The 23,293-nt window shown below is 40.0% G+C and overlaps 3 protein-coding genes across 4 annotated transcripts in view; 1 reads left to right on the top strand and 2 right to left on the bottom strand.

Moving 5' to 3' along the window:
- Positions 1–3,120: 3,120 nt before the first annotated feature.
- Positions 3,121–10,275, top strand: LOC118331825 (thylakoid ADP,ATP carrier protein, chloroplastic-like). Its single transcript, XM_035666906.1, is given in 16 exon segments — positions 3,121–3,281; positions 3,535–3,638; positions 3,880–4,013; positions 4,128–4,329; positions 4,427–4,624; positions 4,715–4,816; positions 4,928–5,108; positions 5,202–5,309; positions 8,587–8,722; positions 8,917–9,139; positions 9,224–9,421; positions 9,521–9,573; positions 9,575–9,607; positions 9,609–9,624; positions 9,787–9,967; positions 10,136–10,275. Coding segments are annotated over 14 exon segments (1,872 nt in total). The 5' UTR covers positions 3,121–3,281; positions 3,535–3,638; positions 3,880–3,887; the 3' UTR covers positions 10,251–10,275.
- A 43-nt stretch (positions 10,276–10,318) lies between these two features.
- dnajb13 (DnaJ heat shock protein family (Hsp40) member B13) lies at positions 10,319–14,555 on the bottom strand. Its single transcript, XM_035666488.1, has 8 exons — positions 14,380–14,555; positions 14,169–14,272; positions 13,427–13,588; positions 13,198–13,346; positions 12,900–13,013; positions 11,061–11,174; positions 10,885–10,961; positions 10,319–10,612 (listed from the first exon to the last, which is right to left on the bottom strand). The coding sequence occupies exons 1-8, from the start codon at positions 14,445–14,447 to the stop codon at positions 10,453–10,455; spliced, it is 948 nt and encodes a 315-aa protein (XP_035522381.1). The 5' UTR covers positions 14,448–14,555; the 3' UTR covers positions 10,319–10,452.
- Positions 14,556–15,560: 1,005 nt separating this feature from the next.
- The window catches only part of LOC118331420 (ras-related protein Rab-6A), an 8,192-nt gene continuing 459 nt past the window's right edge, over positions 15,561–23,293 (bottom strand). The window contains exons 2-8 of one of the 2 annotated variants that reach the window (XM_035666337.1): positions 20,834–20,892; positions 20,659–20,712; positions 19,896–20,001; positions 19,474–19,585; positions 18,961–19,054; positions 17,738–17,804; positions 15,561–17,171 (exon numbers count right to left, since the gene is read on the bottom strand). In XM_035666337.1, the coding sequence (XP_035522230.1) occupies positions 17,107–17,171; positions 17,738–17,804; positions 18,961–19,054; positions 19,474–19,585; positions 19,896–20,001; positions 20,659–20,712; positions 20,834–20,892 (557 nt within the window). In that variant the 3' untranslated portion in view covers positions 15,561–17,106. Of the gene's footprint in view, positions 17,172–17,737; positions 17,805–18,468; positions 18,563–18,960; positions 19,055–19,473; positions 19,586–19,895; positions 20,002–20,658; positions 20,713–20,833; positions 20,893–23,293 lie in introns of both variants that reach the window. The other variant, XM_035666336.1, reaches the window with a different exon arrangement.

Below are 23,293 nucleotides of genomic sequence, written 5' to 3'. Positions count from 1 at the left end.
TATAATTAGATAGCTAAAAGCGAGCTATTCAAGCTCTAACAAAACCCTCCCCTCTTTAATGTCCTCCTAATTGAACAATAGTTTCCAAAGTTGCCACCAAGATACAAATTAGAAAAGTAGCTACTTGTGATAAAGATTAATAGATTTTAGCTCATGTATTTGTTACCTTTTCAGTCCAACCATCTGAGCAGGTGGACTTTCCAGCTGTGTCCAACAGAGTGCACAAACAATGTATTAATATGTGGAACATGTGGCTTGTATTTCATGGGACCACATTCAGAGGGCTGACCACCTGTCTTCTCTGTTGGTTGGCTGGAAAAACATTTAATCAACCGGTGCTTGAAGGTTCTTTGTCTTTGACTCCAGCCAGCATTTACGGACCCAATTAGGTGGTGATTGGGTATTTGCTTCCTTTCTTTTAGAAATTTGGGAGACATATTTGTCAATTTTTGTTTGCGTCTTTCAGACAAATTGTTTTTATTATAATAATGTTTATGATCATGTACACCCTATTGTACTATTTATATATTTTGATATTATGTTTACTGACTTTAGTGTGTTTAGGCTGTTTATTTCTCAATGTCAAATGTTAGGAGGCACATTTATGTCCATAGCCAAATATAGTCTTATATTATAAACATCTTGTTCTGACAGACTGGATGTTTATCATATAATCTGCTTCCTACCACCCTGATTGCTAGACTGGAAGCTGTTTGATTTCTATACATATTTTACACATCACATCGGAATATTTTTTTCTTTAGCGGAAGATAGAAATGTTATGTTATTGAATTTACAGGGATTCTTTTGTTTCCTGCAATGACAGCTGAAATAATAACTAAACTTGCAGACCAACAATGACAATGCCAGCTAAAACTATAAAGTATGAACAATTAGCAAACAGCTGATTCATTCCTGGTATGTGGGACCATTGGTTGTCACAATGAAATCTCCTCATGAGTGCTGTGAAATATTGAACATCAAAATTAATTCTAAGAGCTTTTGATGAAGTTGATTAAAGACCCCCAAAGCCTGAATATGGTACAAAATGATCCGATTTTGGTACGTAGCAAATACTTCTTCTTCACATCAAGATAAGATGAAAAACAACAATTGAACACAGATACATTAATTGTCAGTCATGACGGTTAAGTGTCCTCTCCTTCATCCCTTAGCTAATAATTAGTTAAAATACGGTTAAGAGAAGTTACATTGTGGGCCATTTGTGTGCTCCCCTAACCTTTAGGTGACGCAGTGGCTGACTTTATTTATAGTGTAATGGTCTTTATTTATAGTGCAATGGAGATTAACTGGTTCACAGCACTGATTCATGGTTCGTGGTATTTAAAGTGCAGGAGAGCACAGCGATGACGGAGTCTGCCTGCTCAGTTTCATTTTCAGAGGGCTGTAGGGCAGGTCAGTGCAGGCTGGTTGAAGCCGGACCAGCAAGTTGTTTACTGGTCTGACTCTGTGCTCAAAAGGTTTTTCACACACTGTTCTCAGGGAACTGTTTTTAGCGTCGGGTCAAGAAAGCAGGTGGTGAAAGCAGTTAAATGATTCTGCTGGGTTTAAGGTTGAAACATTTTCTGTCTTTGCTTTGTGAATTATATAAAATAGATAAAAAAGGAAAATTAATGAATCCAACTTTTAAATTACAGCTTTAATACTTTTAAAATGGATTATTGCCTACCTACTGTCCAAATCTGCTCTGTTCTCTCATAACTCATTTCTGATGTATGCTTTATTTAAAAAGAACGCTACTGCATTTACTCATAGAATTGAAATATGAATTCATTGAAAGGATAAGATAAGGTAAGCATTTATTGATCACCAGAGGAGAAATTCCCTTCAGAAAAAGAAAATATAAAAAGAGAAAACATCCAAAAATTACCTCATGCTAGTGGCACCAAAGTCCCAACCACCAGCCCTGCATGAAGTCCTCGGTCAACATATACATGCGACTTACTGCTGCTGCGATAGTTAGGAAGACTGTAAATAGTGGAAACGTGTCAGAGGTGCAGGTTATTTGTAGAGGCAAAATATTTCTTTGGCCTTGTTTACCAGAACAACTTCAGGGTTTTTAGGAAACATTAACTTTATCTGTACACACTAGTGTCTATACATGATTATAGTACTGGGACACACAGTGTGTCAAACAGATAAAGCAGCAGTGTACGGAGAAAACACTGGTGTGCATGTTGCAATGTAAAGAATCAGCACTCCAGTGGAAAAAAACAACATGTAACACCAGGTGAAACATTAGGTATGTAGAGGAGACACTTCTGCGTACTACTGCGTAGTCAACGGCATGACATGATGTAAGTTTGCTGGGGCCTTGACCTGGAGCTGCAATGGAAAGTCACATGTGAAGAGGCATGCACGCACAGTCACAGACTCCAACACTCAACCAACAATGTGTCTCTAACCCTTTCCGCTCAGCATCCTGTCCTCTCTTTGGGTGCTGTTAGCCGGCCTGTGCAAATGCTAATGGCTTGAATGATTGCATACAGATGCTATGTGCACCCACCCACCCCTGTTCATAGTATGGATTGGCTGACAAGCATGGCGGTTCCTTTGCCTGGAACGTTTCGTAACTTTATTACTTGCAGGGAGGAGGGATGGAGGAATTCCTAAAACTGAACTAGTTTTGCATTTTGTTGTGCGGCGCTAACACTGAGAAAAGGATGTAGGGCAAATGTTATCCACCACAGTGGTCTTGTCACCCAGTCAAATGCCCCATGAAAACATTTAGGGAATCCAGACAGGCCTCTCTGTGTGATTGGCCACATATACCAACCAATAGAAACATGAGGTATGCTCCTTGATGTCAGTGTAGTAATATGAGCTGGTATCTTCACGTGTTTAAGTTGAAATTTTTGCCAACTCTGAATGTAAAACTTTAAATAAATATATTCTGATTATGAGCTAATAAATTGTACTGTAAAATATGCTGTGAAACAATATGAAAATAATCTAAATGTTTACGTGTACCCGTAGCGTCCATAAGTCCATATCAGGCAATCATAATGACACTGTTAGCAGCAGATCAACAAGTGATCAAATATCCGGCTGTGTCTTACAGACTGGTAAACATGGGATACACATAACAGGTGTGTACGAGTTGTGAGTCTACCTCACAGTCATGTGCAAAAAGTGCTTATAAATTGAGGAGCTTCTTCAAGAGTGAACATAAAGACGAGAGACGAGGACACTAAAGGAACTAAAGGATTTTACTTTCTTTCCACTGGGCTGGATTATAACCTTCCTGGAAAACTATTTAGGTAATTTTTTACATTAAGATAACAAAGTATGGATCCTGTTTATGGGTTCAGACTCCTATGTTGGTATTTAAGTAGTACATAAGAAATAAGAAAAATATATTTCAATGTATAAATGGTAATTTTTTTGCATGATTGTCTTTTGTACCTCTTAACTGAAGCATAATGTATCACTCAGTTATCATAATGATAAAACTATTCATGAAATGCATGAAACCAGTAATGCAAAGTAGATGATAAATGCTTGTTTTTGCAGTGAGTGGTGGCCGGCTCGTGTCAACAGAGTTAAGGGCCTTTCCACAATAAAACCGCTTCAAAAGACTAGTGCACTTCTCAAGAAAACTTTACGTTCGTTTACAGGTACGTTTAGCATGAACACATTAAATATAAGTACACTCTACACACTATATAGTAATACAATCTGTTACTGTAGGTGTGTAGATATCAAATAATGATAACGATTCAATGTCATCCAAAGAGAAAATAAAATGTATAAACTGAGCTGAATAATGATTTTGTTTGTGTGTGTGGTGTGATATACACAGATTTTCAGGGCAAATAGCATTAAGAACAGATTTTTCCACTAATGTCATCAACCCAGGCGCAGAAATGGTTACCATAAAACCCAAAGACATGGTGCCCTCTGCGGCAGTTAAGTTCTTCGGAGCAGGCACCGCAGCCTGCATCGCTGATCTCATCACTTTTCCACTGGATACAGCCAAAGTCAGACTGCAGGTCAGACACAATACTTAAGAGGGCCTGACACATTTTAAGTTAACATTACGTCTAATGAAAACGTTTCTGAACCTGCAGCTTCTAACAATCCCTGAATGTCATCACATTGCACAGATTCAGGGAGAGGCGCAGAAAGTTAAAGGAGCAGTGAAGTATCGGGGAGTGTTTGGCACCATCACCACCATGGTGCGCACAGAGGGTCCCAGTAGTCTTTATAATGGACTGGTGGCAGGGCTCCAGAGACAGATGAGCTTTGCCTCTGTCCGAATCGGTCTTTACGACTCCATGAAGCAATTCTACACTCGAGGCACTGAGAGTGAGTTTCATCACCTGATTGAGTGTCATTGTGTTTTATGAACAAGGTGGCGTCTCTCCTTCTGCTTCTTTGTGACTAATATACACATGCTACACAGGTGCTGGGATTGTTACTCGGCTCATGGCGGGCTGCACCACAGGAGCCATGGCTGTGGCTTTTGCACAGCCGACAGATGTGGTGAAGGTGCGTTTCCAAGCCCAGGTACGACTGGCCGATGGTGGGAGGAGATACAACAGCACCTTGGAGGCCTACAAGACGATTGCCCGGGATGAAGGAGTGCGGGGCCTTTGGAGAGGTGACACTTTTACTTCAAATAAAATTATATTTATTACTCATTAAAAATCCCTCCACTGGTTTTGAATAACCATCCTCTCCCTTCTTCTAGGTTGTATGCCCAACATCACCCGTAATGCCATTGTAAACTGTTCAGAGCTGGTGACCTATGACATAATCAAAGAACTCATCCTGAAGTATGACATAATGACAGGTGAGGTGGTACAGCAAACAAACAGCAGATATCGGTCCAATTTCTCACACATGCAAATACAAATGTTAAAAATTGTTGGAGGGATCTGACTCAGCTTCTGTTCGCCTACAGACAACCTGCCGTGCCACTTCACCGCTGCCTTCGGTGCAGGCTTCTGCACAACAGTGGTGGCTTCTCCTGTGGATGTAGTCAAAACACGGTTCATGAATTCAGGGTCTGGCCAGTACAGCAGCGCTATCAACTGTGCTCTGACCATGCTGAGACAGGAAGGACCCACATCCTTCTATAAAGGGTAAACACACGCTTAAGTAACAATGAAGGAAACAAGCTGTAAAATAACCTGTTTGGGACACTTCTTTACTTTTCTTTCCTTCGTCTCACTTAGGTTCATGCCTTCTTTCCTGCGACTGGGGTCCTGGAACATTGTAATGTTTGTGACGTATGAACAAATTAAAAGAGGCATGACCAGGGCACAGCAGTACTGGGAGTCACCGTTTTGATCTCATTACTGGCGAGACTGTTTCTTCAAACAGGACTGCACAGTTACAACGGCCTGAACCGTCACCACGGCGCAGTGGTGACCGGTGGTTGGAAAAGGACACCTGTAAGTGGCGCGTCATGGTAGGAAGCTGTAGCTCTTTGACTTCCTGAGTGAACACAAACTCTGATGGGCATTGTTGCAATACCAGAAGTGTTTTGGACTTCAAGTATGAAGAGATGTTTTGTGCATTGTAATGGTGATCATTATGAAAATGCTCGTTCAGGTGTAAAGGATGGATGTGAATTCCAGAAGGTTAAATCTTTATCTCTTATTCACATTATGTACAAGAACCTTGATCAGCTGGATAGTACCTAGCTTTGAAGATGGATTTTAATGTTTACAAGAATGTACTGTGAGACAATGTATATATAATAAATACATATGTTTGCTATGTAGCAATAGACAGATTGAGTCTGGCAACACAGACCTAAACAGTGACCATTTCTATGTTACTTATGTTGCTTTCTGTATTGTGGATTGTTTATAATGTTTACACTTTATGCATGTGGTCAGGGGTTTATAGGTTAATCTACATGCTGCTTTTTGTAAATAACATGATTTATTGCTGGTCGGTAAGTCATAAATATGTGATAAATAATGTCAAAATGAATAACTGTTTTTGTCTGTTATTGAATTTCATTGCACCTTTGTTAGCTATGTTGCTCCAACCAACCAACCAACCCTGGAATACAGTTTACAGTGTAATTAAATAGAAAAAGAAAAGATCATTGCTTTTTCGCTTTATTGTGGTACACACAAAAATATACTGTAAATTAATTTTGAACTTTTACATTTCCCAAGCAACAAGCACATAGGCTGACTCACATACAGCGTAGTATTTAGGTTCAGTATTTATCTGTAGAAGACTTATGTCCTCCTATCGCGCCACTTTCTTCATTAATTATCAGTCGGAAAAGGAAAATCAGGGGCTACTTCAGACTGGAAAGGTGTTTGTCTGTGTGATCCGTGAACAAAAATTCACTCACTGACCATTACAGCAGGTGGGTCCCTGACAGCTGAGCTGTTATGTGAGCTAACATCTGACTAATAATCCGCAAGGTCCTCCTCTTTTATTAGTCCTCTGAATAAATGCAGTTTTCTTTAGAGGGCTTTCACTGAGCCTGGATATATTTCCAGAAATATCTGTTCCTCGTGTTACAGTTTCACGCTTGAGTCAGTCTGATATAGACCCACACAAGGCCATAATACAGCTACATCTGTAGGACAACATGAACCCAAGCATTCATTTATAACATTGCAATTTGCAATGTTATTTTTTACATCATATGACTAATTGTCTTCAACAGGAACAAACTGTACCATATTACACACACTGCTTCAGAAATCATTGGTCTCCCAACCCCCAACCTCTCAGATCTCAACAACAGCGCTATCACTGGCATGGCGCTCACCATACCACATGACCCTGGACACCACCCCCACCCCCCAAACCATTTTTCACTCTACTCCCATCTGGTTGCAGAGACAGAACACTTTGTTGGCCATAGAGGTGCTAAATTCCATAGCTCGCTAGTCACAATAACACACTATGTATTCTATACAAGTGTACGTATGCTCTTTGTTGTTGTATGTAAATGTGTTTATGTTCTAGAGGCACATTGTGGAAACAGATTTCCTCTTCAAGGACAATAAAATCTACCTTTTCTACACATATAGTACTACAGTAAAGCTACTGTATTAATTAAATACTGTACTGCATTGTTCCAGAGAGCCCAAACAAGCGAACATATGTGCATACACAACACTGTTCAGATATGCAATACTTTTTGTCAATTTATTTTCAATGGTACATTTTTATTGAAAAAATATTTTACAAAATATATATTAATATTAATAAAATAATTGTATATTTGTGTTTTGAGATGTTCATAAATCATCTGACAGTATCTTTGAATCTAGTGCCTCATTAATCATTGCGGGACTGGCTCATGGAACACGTTTTAACAAAAAGCTGTGGTGAGATCTTAAAGGTCTGAACATACGGATCTAATTCAGTGGGCGATGTACTAAGTGTTCTTGTATTTTCAGCATGACTCAGCATTTCCTCCTCAAGTCTGTGCTCTCTGTACTATAATGCTACTGTATGTGCAGACCTCTAAACAGAATTGGCAAGTTAGAAAAGCGAATTTTGCATTTTATTTTCACATTTTAGTCAACTCTGAATATACTGAGCTTGTTTAATCAATCATAACAGTGCTTTTTTTATGTTTTTTGTGTTGTTGTTCTCTGAGAACACAATAGAGAGGAAGCCTGATTATGAAGTCAAGAAGACAGAGAGAAAACATAAATACAAAATTCATGAAAATACCAATCAGACAGACACAACCAGAGGCTGTTTGTCACACAGACAGGTTTATAGGCTGTCCATTCGACCAGTAGGCAGCCCATATAGATGTAGTGGTGGGGGTGGGGCCCCACCAGCATCGCATGCCATGATGTAACAACGTTAAGGCAGTATTTAAACAGCCGGCTCTCTTCCCTACACCACTGCATTCTGTCCATTCACTGATTCATTCGGGCATTGTCACTTGGAGAGGCACTTCACCATCCAACCAGGCATTTTAACTTCCACCAATCAAATCACGGTACAACCAAAATTTCTTTCTTGGCATATTTGTATTATTGTTGATACTGTTCCACTGCTATTGTTTCTAATTTTACTCATGTCTTTTCCAGGATTTGGAGTATGATTTTAAGGCTCAACACTTCTGAAAAATCTTCTATGGAAAAACCAGGAAACCAGTTTATAGCTGGGACAAAATTCAGCCAGAGAGACGCCTTTAGAGAATCCTGATCTCCAATGTTTATCTCCTAAACTGCTCCAATAAAGGTAAGAATTCATAACAAAAAACAAAAAAGAATTATAATAAACTGTGTTTATGCTGTTTTTTATATATATATACATACACACACCTATATGTAGAGATATTTATGAGGTATTTTTATGAGCACAGCCTTTCCCTGTCTGCACAGAATGTTTTGAACAGCTGTCTTTAATTTAGCATCACTAAACCCTTTAAGACTTCAGGATGTCTTTGTTGCTGAGTGGAGGTGTTAAATGACTAACCCAACAGCAGGAGGCAAGTTGAAAAACATACATTTTTTAATCGTATGTGTTTTGTTGTCTATCTGTTTTCAGGTTTCGGAGGCGCTTCTTGTCCCGTCCACACTAATAAGCCACTCATCGATCCTTATATTGACCAAAATAATTCTTGAAAATGGTTGGATTTGGACCTGCAGATGTGCCTCCATCAGCAGCTGTTAAGTTTGTAGGAGCAGGAACTGCAGCCTGCATCGCTGACCTGCTCACCTTTCCCCTGGATACAGCCAAAGTGCGGTTACAGGTAAACAAGATTTTTGTGAATATTTAAGTGAACTTACCCACCAACGCATCAAATTCTGGGAATACGCTGTAAAATATAGATTTGATAAACACTGTCCATAAAGCATTTATGCATTACTCAGTGCCTAAACCTGTAGAAACTACCCTGAAGTCCTCCATCCTTTCCTATCCTTCATTCCCTTTTATCCTGCACAGATCCAAGGAGAGACCAGAGCTTCAGCAGCTACAGGGAAAGCATCTGCAGTGAAGTATCGTGGAGTGTTTGGGACCATCACCACCATGGTGCGTACGGAGGGGCCCAGGAGTCTTTACAGTGGACTGGTGGCAGGACTACAGAGGCAGATGAGCTTCGCCTCTGTCCGAATCGGTCTTTACGACTCCGACTCTGTAAAACAGTTCTACAATAAAGGCTCTGATCGTGAGTACTTATAAATGTATTTAAATTGTTTATCTGGGAGTCCTGCACCAATCGGTCCTGACATCTGCCTTCTCTTGGGTTCAGACGTTGGAATCGGCAGTCGGCTGCTTGCAGGATGCACCACTGGTGCTATGGCGGTTGCTTTGGCTCAGCCTACAGATGTGGTGAAAGTTCGTTTCCAGGCACAGGCGAGGTCTCTTGGGCATGCCAGACGCTACTGTGGCACCATTGATGCTTACAAGACCATTGCTAAGGAGGAAGGCATTCGTGGTCTGTGGAAAGGTAGCTTGAGCTTAAGGGGATTACTTAGCTACTGAAGCACATCTTTTTATTTCTTATGATAAATCTTTTTATGTACTTTTGTATTATTCTATCGTGCAGGTACAGCTCCGAACATCGCACGGAATGCAATCGTTAACTGCACTGAACTGGTGGACATATGATTTCATCAAGGATACACTCCTTAGGGTCCACTCCCCTGACAGGTAAAAACAATGGATCAGTACATGTGACGCAGAGGCATCATTTATATACACAATATGACAAACACACACACACCACACACACATATATATATATATATATATATTGTAAATGCCTCAGTGTTTTTCTCTTTAGAGCAATAACTTTCAGTCTTTACTCCACAGATAATCTGCCCTGCCACTTTGTATCAGCCTTTGGTGCAGGGTTATGTACAACAGTGATTGCATCTCCAGTTGACGTGGTCAAGACAAGATATATGAATGCTGCTCTCGGCCAGTACAGCAGTGTCCTCAATTGTGCTGCTGCCATGATGACCAAAGAGGGACCACTTGCCTTTTATAAGGGGTAAGCATTGACTCCATGGACAATACTGAAAGGAATAATGAGGACATAAATCAAACCTGTATGGAGCAGGGGGTTGAGACAAAGGGCTGTAAACTAAATGTACAAAACAGCTATTAATATGGAGCAATTGCAATCAATCATGTTGTTTTTCTGTTTTCTGCTCTTAAGGTTCATGCCATCTTTCTTACGCCTGGGCTCCTGGAACGTGGTGATGTTTGTAACATACGAGCAGCTGAAACGGGCCATGATGGCAGCGAATCACAACTGCACAGCTATATTGTAATCATTAGTGTCTGTCAGAAGGCTGATGCTGGAGCACAGTGGTGTTGTTTACAAAGCTTCTTTACTTTCTGTTGCCCCCTAGTGTACATTTCAACTCAAAGCAAAGTCAAACAAATTGTGGCAATACTTCTCCCTCTCTCATTACAGAAATGTAAGCCCATTCATCATCAGTCATGCGATAGCAACACGTGTATGAAGTGTGATCAATATTTAAAAGATAGAGCTTGTTTGATCAGCTGCTTCCTCTCAGCGGAGAGCTTCTCAGGAAACTGGATGTCAAAAGTAATGATGAGGTTTCCTCTCTGGGAAGGATCCTGGGACAGCGGCATTCCCTCTCCAGTCACCACTTTTTTGTAGGCCGGGCTGATGTGTTATGACAAACAAATGAGAGACAGGAGAATGAATGCAGATGAAACCCAACACACATCCATCTAGAAATGTACCTGTTTAAGTGTACCATTTATATAAAGGGCTTGAATTTCTTATGTTCGTCTCTTCCTGTTTTCATCTTAATGTCTGAATCATTTAATCAGCTTTTAGAGTATCTGACGTTAATGTCAAATTAATAGGATTACAAAATACAGTATTATATTATTAGTATTATGTTATTGGCCTCAATATAGGAAAGCACTTACTGCACAATGTCATTGATGGGAATACTGAGTAGCCTGCCGTCTAGTGTCTCCACATCCACAGAGAACCCAGTCAAGGCCTGTGGGAAAGTTTAAGTGTTTATTCTACTACTAGAGTCATCTATTACGAATGACTGATGGTTAAATCCATCATTCTGGCTCTCATTAACGTGACTCACCATCTCCAGGGAGATCTGGGCCTTGTAGATCAGGTCATTGTGTTGCCTTACGAACAGAGGATGACTCTTCTGTCGCACTATGAACACAATATCTGCAGGAATGCTGTTTGGTCCCTAAAGGTAAAAGTGAGACACAACCAGATGTGCACCCTGTAGCTGGGCTCTTCACCTAAAACATGACTAAGTAATATGTTGTTGTTACTATGCACATTTTGTTAAAGATTAGCTTTCTGCACATACTTTATTTGGACCAAAATTGACCAAATCACCTCACAAGCATGTGTGAGTACCTTCAAAGAGATCTGCTGAGGCCCCCTGCTGGTGACAATGCAGCAGATCCAGTGGAAAGTGTCACTCTTCATAACTGAATTATTAAATGCAAAATATTCTTTACTCTTTTTCATTCATATTAAACAGTGACTTTCTAAAATATTTACCAGATTCAGAATTGATCATGCTGCATGAATATTATGTCAAACACAATGTTTTTAAAGAGCAGAATTATAAAATCTAATACAAAAGATGACGATTCATCTCATTTTATTCCAAACATTTAGCCTCTCTCTAACAGAGATGTCTACAAATGTTAATAATCTGCCTATTCATTATGCTTATGATAATCCAACATACATTAGCAAAGGTGCACTATTACAATGTTCATATATGTTTTATATACTTTAGACTGTGCACAAAAACCCACCAAAATAAAACATAAACAAACAAAAAAGAAGTTTAGTAATATGTTTTGTTAACCTGGGAATCTGCCGAGCTCTTTCTGGCTAATGTTGTGTTTATCGTCCAAAACTGTACATTGCTAGAGTTTCCTCTAAAACTTACAGCCCTCTAAAAGCTGGGGTTGTATATAATGAAGTACCATTATCTGAGAAATCAGCTCAATGGGGCAGCAGAGAGTTGGAGGATCAGCACCAGGGACAGCGCCACAATCCCAAACTCACACATTCTTGTGAGAAATGTTGCATAAAGGAAGAGAATAAAGGAAGAGTGTAAAACTGAGACCTCAGCCTTTTCTTGTAACTAACCTCATCCAAAAAACAACACATGCTAACCTCAGCCAAACTGCAGAAACCATTACAAATCCTGTACTATCAGCTCGTTTTCTGACACTTCTCACAGGCAGAAACTGGTCAATAGAACAACAGGTCAACTCCCCTTCACAGTATTACAGCAAATATAAGGGATGGGGATTGAGAAGATTTTATTTATACCAATGCCATTATCAACACTGCTTATCAGTCCGATTCTTTATCGATTCCCTTATTGACTCCTGATCCATTTTCTGTGTGTAAAAAAGTAGGCCCACACAGGTATTCAGCATCAAAGCAAATGTACTATCTCTGATACTGAACACCGAGTAGAAACAGAGTATAACAGAGTCATGTATGTGACATTCCTGAGATTTAAAACATCGTTCTGCAATGTTCAACTATCACGAAAACACGCCGGCATCCATAAAAGGAACTGATTAGTTCGGAGGTATACTTTTCTGATGGATCGGTCAATTAAGGACCGGTTTTCAATTCCCATCCCTAAGCATAAATTCACTTCTCACTGGCACCGGCGGCCTATATTTCTTCTTCGAACTAGATGACGTCATACTGATTTTGATCTTTGACAAGACTTTTGAAATACCAACATGAAATCAGAGCAGGACAAAAGAGTTTTAAAAGCATAAGAATAACATAATAACTCAAATTATACCAACTAATGAGCTCTCTCTCCTCTCACAACACAGACTTCAGGCTGAGTGAGTTATTAGTAACTATTACAGATGTCTTACATTGGATTATAATAGATACTGGTGTTGTGCAGTTCCTTTACCTGGTCTCCCTCTTTGGGGAAAATTATTCTTGTGCCTTCTTTCCATCCCGGCTTCACATCTATAGTCAGGATCTTATCTTTGATACTGGATGTGTATCCATCTTCATTCATAACCTGTTAAACACATTAGGAAAGACGTATTTCATTCAGCGTGTTTATTTGGGCCTTGTTAGTGTGTGATTGATTAGTAAGATTTAAGTCCTCCTCTGTCTGATCTAATGCATGTATGAATGATTCAACCACTCCAAAGCAATGGGGTGAGAAAAGATACAGTTCTCCCACATACAGTAGCTCTCACCCTGCGAGATATCTTTATCTTTTTTGTGCATCCGTGGAAGAGATCATCCAGGGACAAGTGAAGGTCTCTCTCTATATGAGAGTCTTGAGTCTTCACCACTCCTGGTTGCAGGCCACCGAACTGAAGTGGTGCATCGTTTGTATAGAAGTCTAGCAAAAAAAATGCAAATGTAGTTAATGTAGTTAACATGAGATTTGACTCAGCACGTTATGTTCTCTTTTTTTCTCACCTGCAAATGGGTTGTCGCCTCCAAAAAACTGTTTAAAGGTTTTTTCTGGGTTCCCATGGTAGACGTATTTCGACGACCAAGCCCCACTGCTGCCAAACTCAGGTGGGATACCGCCTTTCAGACCCTCGTCACCAAACTTGTCATAGGTTGCCTTTTTCCGAGCTGTCACACAGAACATAGATATTGTTAGAGACACAGACTGCAGTAAATACCATCAAAACACTCAAAATACTGGCATTTTGTTAAAAGGTGGATCATTTTATAGATTGTTAGAAGACGATTTGGAATAAAACGTGTATGGCCGGTAGCTTTTTATTAGAAAAAGTACATGCACACTGTACATTAGCTTTAATCATTCGCATTTGGTTTTGTTTAGCATTGCTTAATAATTCATTTATCTTGCTATATAAGAGTAGATTTATATTAGAGATAAACAAGCTGAAAATAAAACATAAGAACTATTTAATTCTTCTCACAACTTTTTCTTTATACTATATTAGATCTGTGTTTACATTTAACTTAAAATATCACTCTTTCTTACTGCAATGACCTAAATGTCTCATGTCTCACAGTCAATTGTCACAATATGGTACCTAAAATCAGTTCACAGAGATTAGCGCATGAACCTGTGGACAACTGGCTGACTGACAGTAAGATATAAGGTTATAAGTTATAAGATATAAGTTATAACCCTGCTGAGGGGTCGCAGTAACCACTGACCCAGCCTCTCTGCCCCACTTACGGTCACTCAGGACCTCGTAGGCTTCCCCCAGCTGACAGAACCTCTCGCTGCTGCCGCTTTCCTTGTTGCAGCTCGGATGAAACTTCAGTGCAAGACGTCGATATCTCAATAAAAGAGGAAAGACAGTGAGAGTAATTAAACACAGCTGGTATAATAAAACCTCTGTTTAACTCCAGTAACGCAACGGTCGGTATTTCATTAAAAAACTTACGACTGTTTAATATCTGCGTATGTTGCGTTTCTGTTTATTTCCAGCGTCTCGTAGTAGTCGCTACCCATTATGGATTTAAATGTTTTAAATTACTCAGTGTTTCCGCCTTAAACGCGGTCGTTAAGTATCAAAGCTTTGGCAAAAATTAAAACTCAAAAGAAGCGGTTGTTTTTTTATCGTGGTTTCCACGGTAACAGCTGCCTGGGAGACTCTCGCGAGACTTGCCACAATGGACTGAACCAATCGCGGACAGGAGGTCGCAGAGTAACAAGCTCTGAGTGTGTTAAATCATGTTTTATTTCAGGGTAACTACTGTTCATGGGCTGCAAATAATGCTCCTTTGCGCATGTGCATTTTACTTTTGATATCTGTATGAAAGGTGCAATACAAATACAATGGTCATGGCTGGATTAAAATGTTGTTGGGCACACACATATCATGCCATTGTACCTGTCACTGGCCGTTTAAGGTCATTTGATTAAGCACAATTACATTATATTTATATTTTATTTAGAAATATGCACCATCTGAGCTGAATACAAACTAAAAACAATTACAGCCGAACAACTAATATTTTGGCCCTCCAGAAGATAGGGCCATAATATAAGGTGATGACACAAGACTCAACTTAGTTGATATTGTTGCTAATAAATTTGCAATAAATCAAATTATGTTAAACTAATTGACTCACAGTTAATCTCGATTTAAGGGGCCTTTAAGAGTCTGGGGCCCTAGTACAGTTGCCCACTTTGCAAATTGCGGCGGTGTCTTAATATCTTTCTTAATAAAATAACTTCCATGGTATCTTGACTCACAACAGACATTCAAGGATGAACAATGGCTGGAATGCTGGTTTCTTTTTAGGTGTGCTAGCTCAAACCCTGTTATTATGAATGCTGTCAGAATCTCTGCTGTGAAATAAGCCTATTAGTCCATGCAGGTCCAGCATATAACACCCGCAGGACAGATAACCAGGCTGATTACTGTCAGTGATTCAGTCCACATGAGCAACTCTCTGCTCCATGACACCTTTCCGGTACCGCTGGGTGTTGTTCTGTTTCTGTGGTTCATACTTTTGCTGAAACAATCATTTTAACTTTGATTTATAATTTAGAGGTTAAAAAATACCACACAAATCACTGAATGTAAATCAGCTGTCAGAGACACTGATGAACTCCAGCAGCGGTGACAAGTGTATCTTTATTCTTTCATTTAAAACCATTCCAGACAGAAACGTTAAGGACTACTATGCTTTACAAACCAGACTCTCCTCCTTAAGTTCACACAAAAATTGCACGGTATTGTCAGTATGATCAAATTGCCATTTAGAGGTGGTACAGGGTACTCTACTGATTCTGTTAAAGGTGGTCCAGATGGATGCATATTTTATTAGCGGTTCAGGACACTTACCAAAAGTGAAGATATTAACAGCCATAAAAAAAAAAACATGAATCCAATAGAAATAAATATTACAAGTCATTGTGGATTAAATACACATGTAGAATCACTAACAAAAGATGAATGCCAAAAAAATAAAAACAAGCAAAAAGAAAACACATGTTCATAAAACATCATCCCAAACTTAACTAGATAAACCCAAAGCCAAGGAAGCCCTCTACAATTAAACTCCGAAAGGCATATATCTCCATTTCTAATGTTTATGTTGGGTTTCATGATTATGACTCTCATCTTAATATATGAGAAAATCCTCCTCAAACACTATCATCAAAGAAACAGTTTTAATCTATGATAGCTGTAGTCTTTAGAAGTAAAATTAAAGATCTATCAAAATAAAAAGGTAATAGAAAATGGAAGCAATGGTAAACCAAACTCAAGGAACAAGTGTGGGGAAGAGAATAAGGACGGTAATGTGGATGGGGGAGTGCTGCTCTTGTGGTAGGTGTCATGTGTTTGTGCTGGTCTAAGACCATGCGGTGGTGTATGACTGTGTACTGACTCGTCATATCGTGCTGGTACATGTTGGGGAGAACTGGGACTCAGGAACCACAAAGCACACAAGCAGTTTAAAATGAGCTCATGGCTGCCACTTCCAACTTCAGCTGGGTGTATACAATGTGTGTGTCAACACTGAGATGTCCCCAGCTGATTTACTTCGACACAACATTGCAACTATTTCCACATATTAATTCCAGACAGATTTAAATAAGAGAACAGTTTGATAACACAGTTCATGAATGAATCCTTGCCAATCGATTGCAACAGCACAAATTATTAATTAACCGACAAATGCAAAAAACATCCACATTGTGCTTATTAAGCTTAAAGCGATATTAAACTTTTTAAAGAATATTCTCACTTTTAAACACACTTTGATGTCTTAAACATACATTTTCTTTCAGTTTGGTACAAAAACTCATCTTTAGACACTAACTAGCTGTGACTCGTAACTCTTCTGCCATCATCTCTTTCTTTCTGAAATGACAGACAACAGCAGCTCAGTAAAGACCTGAGCTGAGCTTCAGCCATGAATACCATTTCAACGTACGTGTGTTAAAGTGCAAATATTCCATTTAAGTGATTTATGACTTTCAGAGCGTCCTGATGAAAAAGCAGGTTTCCACAATGGCGAGGATAACGGATGTAGTGTTCTCTTTCAGGCTGGGGAACAGCGGCGGGTGCAGTGAAGGGTACAGATACAGAAAAAAAAACGACTGGGTTTGAGAAAAAGCCAGTAAGGGAAATATTTAGCAATGACATAAGCGGGCATTAGCAGGAACAGCCTCCGTCACTGACAGGTACCTCTGGTGGCTTCTCCAGCTTAATATCAATCACTGAAGGGTTTAGGAGTTAAGGAACATCACAAAATGGGGAAAATTAAACTGCAAAATGTACGAGTGGTTAAACACAACTGCTTTTCAAGCATAGCATATTAGAGATAAAATGTTAAAGTTTTGTACACATGAAGAAAATCATTTTTTTCTGTTGTGGGTCATGACTAAAGAGAGCTAAATGATCCTTTGATCAATTCCCAGCCCTAAATGTCATCAATTTCAGAGTACCAACAGACTGTGGGCAGAAGAATATCTTATCATCTCGTATAAAAGTATGTATTTTGAGTATCAAATATATATATATAAGTGGTAATAATAATAAAAACTAATTGTATTTCTTTAAGATTATACCCAGTAAAACTGAGTCAGTGAGTTGAAGCACAATATGTGCTCTCACTGGTAAAATGATTCTAAAGGACATTAGGGTTATACAACAATAGCTAACTGTCACAGTGCTGCACTAGATGCTCCTTCTGACAGTGACTATCCATTAAAGAGCGCGAGGGGGCATCCTGACTCTCTTCTGTCATGTCAGACACAGACGCTGACTTGTACACAAAGGATACTGTCCTCTCTACTCTTGTCCTGTGTATTATCCATGCCAGGGAGGGCGGCTGCCACGCGACGGAAAAGCTGAAGGGAGAGAGAGAACCAGATGTATTCTGTCAGATAAGGACATTCAAACTCAAAGAATGACAAAAACACAAGATGAAATCAAGATAGGGGGCTGTGTATATTCCCATAACACGATTTAGCAGGTTCACTTGAAGCTCGCACAGAGGAAGACTTCCACCAGAGCTTTTCCAAATTTGATTTGAATTCAGCATCATGTGTTTGAGCTACTGCACGACCATATTACTGCACTGCAGAAGTTGCTGGAAAAGAGGGCGTAATTCCATTGCTAGAGCTTGGAGCATTTTAAGTGATTGATGGATTCAAATGAATTAAAAAAAAAAAAAACATACCCAACCCAACTAAACAGCATCACATTGAACTAAACTTTATATGCATGCAGATTTTATAGCAACAGAAATACTGCTGCTGTGCTAATGGTGGAGTATTGGTTTGCAAACCCTGAGCCACCTCTAGGTCTGTATGATCAAAGGTTGGCCTATACTAATAATTACTTCTATCAGGTGGAAGAGAGCTTGGAAAACATCTCCACACACCTCACTTTGGACCAGAGGAAGATGGTATTTAAAGCACACCTTTATGCATGCATGCGTGTGTGAAACAGAAGCCAATCAGAAGAGAGCATGAGCACAATGAACACACACAGAAGGTGCACACGCTCTACCTGTTTGACATTGTAGCCTGTCTTTGCACTTGTTTCAATAAACAGAACATTCATCTCTTTCGCTCTCTGTTCTCCTTCCTCTGTGGTTATCTGTCTGCGATGAGCCACCACGCACAACACACACACACACACACACACACACACATCCACGGGGACACGCACATATCGCCACAGACACCAACAAGAAGACAAGAGGGAAAAAAATACAGACTGTGATTATGTTGAAGTGGATTAACAAGCCGTGCCCCTGCCTGCTGCAACTGCCACCTTTGCTCGAGACCAAAAGTCGCCCCGTAGGCCTTCATGGCTGTTCAATGTGTTAGCTGAGCTCAACAGGGACGGAAAGCTTTAGATTTTGGAACCGAAAATGAGCAATGACTCTTAGATGCAGTGGCTGGATAAGGTGGTAAATTTGGAGACCTTTTTGGAGGTGGAGTCCAGGCAGCAGCATCTACAGCAGGACCACAGAGCACGACTCACACACATTCTTACCTGCTTTACGTTGTAGCCCGCTTTCGCACTAGTCTCAATAAACATTACATTTAGTTCTTTGGCTTTCCGCTCACCCTCTTCAATAGATACTTGCCTGTGGTAGATAAGGGGGTTAAGAGATGCACAGCGAAAGATATTACACAACTTACTTCATTAACACAGGTAGATAAAGTGGATCACACAGTAGACACTTTCAGATTTAGAATTATCAAACACCACAGCTGACAACTATCAATTTATTTAGGAGCTCAATCTGGTAAAGATTAAATAATCAATATCTTCAAATAATGTGGGCTGAGACAAAGAGAAAGAGGTGATAGAGTATGAAAAAAAAGTCAATCACAGCTTTGACATCCACAAAGGGTGGACGTAACTCTGATCTAATGCTGCCTTTGAAAGGACTGAGGAACTCAGTATCGACAGGCCAGCAGCTACAATCAATGACTTCATTAGTATGCTCTCGAGGGAGGGAGCCCACTTACACAGAGGCAGTAGGAGGGAGGAACAGATTACCTTTTGTCTGCAAGGTCTGTCTTGTTTCCCACCAACATGATAATGACATCACTTCCTCTCTCTGTCCTCACATCATCAATCCATTTTGTGGTTTGCTGGAAGGAGTTGACGTCTGAAAGAGAGACAAGGGGGAAACATGAAGTGGGGGCATCAGTATTCAGTAGATGACTAGCCTCAGCTGTGAAAACGGGCAAGTTTGTGACAGGAAGACATTAAGGAAGTAGAAATACAAGTCGTACACATCTTCTTGCCCAAGTCTGATGTATACATTTGGAATTAAAGGATTTTTTAAATGAAAGAAATGTGCGTTTGCATCACAATTACTGTAGTTAACATTTCTGCACATTAAAGTACACACAGCAGCGGACGAGGCAAATGTGACGTGTTTGTAAAACACCCAAGTGCACAGTTAATCCACCTACTTGTGATGTCGTACACTACGACAGCAGCAGCGGAGTCTCTGATGTAACTCGGGATAAGGCTACGAAACCGCTCTTGCCCCGCCGTGTCCCACAACTGCAACCGGATCTGTGGGACAGGAAGGGGAAGGTATGGGAGGAGAAATAAAAGAGAGAAAAAAAATAAAAATAAAAAGAAGGGATGAAAATAAAACAAGAAAAGAAACCGAGGTCAGAAATGAGGTAAGTTATGGTGACAAAAAGCAAAATCGAAAAGAAACTAAATAAACCAGACAAATGGGAAAGGACGGAGCGAGGACAGATAGAGCGTGGTGCATGCAGGTAGTGAATGACCACCAGAGAGAGCGAACTGTCTGGGCCTGGGAGGGAAGAAATAAATAATCACCCTTCACTTGCCATCAACCCTCCTCTCCTGATCAAGTAAGGTGTTTAATTTCAAAACAGGAATGAAGAGAATAGATGGAGGGGTAGGAAGGAGAGGAAGAAAACTTGTGTTGAGGGTAGAAACGAAGAAAGGGAGGACGGTCCAGGAGGTAACGGCTTCCAGCTCCCTCCACTTGGAGGGCAGTGCACATGCTGCGTGTGCTTGTAGAAAATATCTGAATTCTTGAAAACATCACAAAATTATGTCGGGAAATCAGCCTCCGAGTTGATATTACCTTCACCAAAACATTACAGTCACTAAGAGAATTTCTCCAATCAGGACAAAATGAGAACAACCAACAACCAACGACACAAATATAAAATAATAAACAAACAAACTTACCGTTCGGTCTTCAAGGTACATGGTTTTCGACAGGAAATCTATTCCTATTGTGGCCTGGAAAGGGGTAACAAGTATTTAAATATGCATTAACATCTTCAAACCATTAGCATTTGATTTTTAGAATAACATGAATATTGTCAACGGTGATAAAATCAGGTGGAGGTGTTTGTCTCACTTGGTAAGTGTTGTCGAAGCTGTCGTACATGAACCTGGTGATCAGCGAAGTCTTTCCCACTAAAAAACACACAAACAATAAATACTGTAAGTGCAATGATCACACTTTCACTTCAGTTCTTCAGAATTACCAAAATATCTGTAGCCATCACGAGTAGGGCTGCCACTAAGGATAATAATTGATTCATGTATCCATTCTATTCTATATCTACATCCATTTTTTGATTGACATACAACCACTGCCTGATAATGAGTGACAGAGCGTGAGGAGGGAATGTGTCATATCACAATGAAATACTGAAATGGTCACGCCTGTCACGCAACTAACGCTGCCCTCTGAAAGTTATTGTGTATTAAAAGGCGCGGTGCAGAATTAAGAGAAGTTGTAACTGAAAAGAAGTTGAAGGTTTGAGGAATGTTGAGAGACAAGTAGGGTTGGTTTCCCGAGGGATGGGCGATATAGCTGCAAAATGTATCACGATAAAATGTTTCATTCTAGTAGATATTGATAATTACTGATCCTTTTAATGACCTGTTTTTAGTAAAACCAGGTGAAAAAAGGTTATTCCAAATTGAACCTCCTTACTTTAAATAATAGTATTTCTTAAATAGTAAGTATAGTAATGATTTTGTCAAATGGTGTTGTTGCTGAGTAGCTCTCAGTTGTATACAGCCCACAGATTGTTTCTTGAGATGTAGCAGATGTAGGTCGTGATTGACAACATGCTGCGTACTTGTGGAAGCGGATATTGTCATTTATTCATACCATTATCAAGGTTTGACGTATTTCTTATGTCCTTTCATTGCGGTTTACATTTATTGCATTTAAGTGAAAAACATTGAACATTTTTCTTACTGCTGTCGATGAAATGTCTTTTACCAATACTGCTGATATTGTGACCTTGGTTCCCCATTTATTCCCCTTTTTGCCTTGCTTTGTCAGCCCTGAAGGGACCAACTTTGAGGATTTTTGACACTCAGTATCTATGCTGACAAGATAATGTCATTTACCAAACTCTTCCACATTCTCTAAACATGGCAGCTGTAAAATAACTCCTAAAATGCATTTCAACCTCGCTATTTACGGGTTAAACATCACTTTTAGCACATCAGAGAGTGTCACGGTTTCTTTAAGCACCCGGACAGTGCTCCCCAGCCTCGGACTGTTTTGCTGAGCTCGAGTTACATTATCAGTTACACTGTGGATCAAGTGATGAGATGGCCAAAGCCAACACTGCTGTTTACACTTTTACAAGGAACCACAGCTGATCACAGGCCGTCTGACAAACACAAAGTCTGTCCTATCCCGATGGGAGCTGAAAGTGTCACATTACAGGACACAATGCCCGAAGACAAATAATCAGAGAGAGAAAGTTTAAGTTTTTTTTTTGTTTTATTAAGCATATGGAGCATAGTCAGATAGGGATAACTCAATACCAGCAATTCATGTCTGATACCGATGCCTCAACTTTGAGTATCTGCGGATAGCAATAACAATCTGATCTCATCTTTTTTCATCGCATAAAAAACTACGCTGTTAGTAATACATTTATAGATCAACTTTGCTTGAACCCAGCCATTAAAAAAACAAACAACTAAACAAAACCTCAGGCTCAAACCATGAAACAAATATTCTACTCGCGTGAAGGAAGGAATACATAAACCAAAGTTCAGCTAAGCCTTTATGTAATAGTTTAGGTTATCAGCAGATCCCTATTGTCAGACTAGACACGATGAACCCACATTACAGTTTAATCCCTCATGTAACGTTTCATTCACCATTGCCTGGCCATACACACCGATCACACATACAAAACCTTGAGGTATTAAGAGACAAAGTTGGATCAGTGCATCCATATTTTACACAATGCCACAACAGCTGTAGAAATAGTGCAACACCTTTAGCTCCCAAATCACATCCACGATTGTTAAGTACGCTTCTATACACGACGACAACTCCCCTGCCCCCCTTTCTCTTCCAGTACAACTGCACCTTGTGTTCACTCTGGAAAAAGTGGAGAATGAGTAGGGAGAGTGCAGGAATGCCACTGGGCAGGTTTGGGGATTGGGATGCACCACCTCTCTGCAGCAGCCCCGGGCTAGAAAAACCGATCTCACCGTGTCACCACCGTAATATTGGGGGGACTTTGTGGATTTGTAGCATGCTTATGAATAGAGTTGCAAATACAGCTCAAGCATACAACTGGTATTATTAACTGGTATTATAAACTGGTATTATTAACTGGTATTGTTACAGGCAGTACCCTGTCTCACCACATCATTGACACTTGTAACTTTCTATTAGCTGCCATACACGCAGGTTGGCTGCCGAGCGAGTACATCAGCTCCCACAGACAGGACCTGAGCTACCAGGAAGGGAAAACACTGCGTTTCCACGAAGCCAGCGTGGACAAGGAGTTAGTAACAAGTTACGGTGTCGCAATGCGATCACGCAGCTAAC

This window comes from Morone saxatilis, unplaced genomic scaffold (assembly GCF_004916995.1).
Source record: "Morone saxatilis isolate NCDOM2014 unplaced genomic scaffold, NCSU_SB_2.0 Contig20, whole genome shotgun sequence".
NCBI classification, from domain to species: Eukaryota; Metazoa; Chordata; class Actinopteri; family Moronidae; genus Morone; species Morone saxatilis.
The sequence above is the reverse complement of the archived record's forward strand: the minus strand, read 5'-3'. Positions and strand labels throughout refer to the sequence as shown.

Excerpts from the sequence above, each read along its gene's own strand:
- dnajb13 (XM_035666488.1), bottom strand. The coding sequence starts at position 14,447 with ATGGGTAGCGACTACTACGAGACGCTGGAAATAAACAGAAACGCAACA. Across the intron at positions 13,347-13,426 it reads AGGCGACAACCCATTTGCAG|ACTTCTATACAAACGATGCA; the intron begins GTGAGAAAAAAA and ends TTTTTTTGCTAG. Across the intron at positions 13,014-13,197 it reads AGATAAAGATATCTCGCAGG|GTTATGAATGAAGATGGATA; the intron begins GTGAGAGCTACT and ends TGTGTTTAACAG.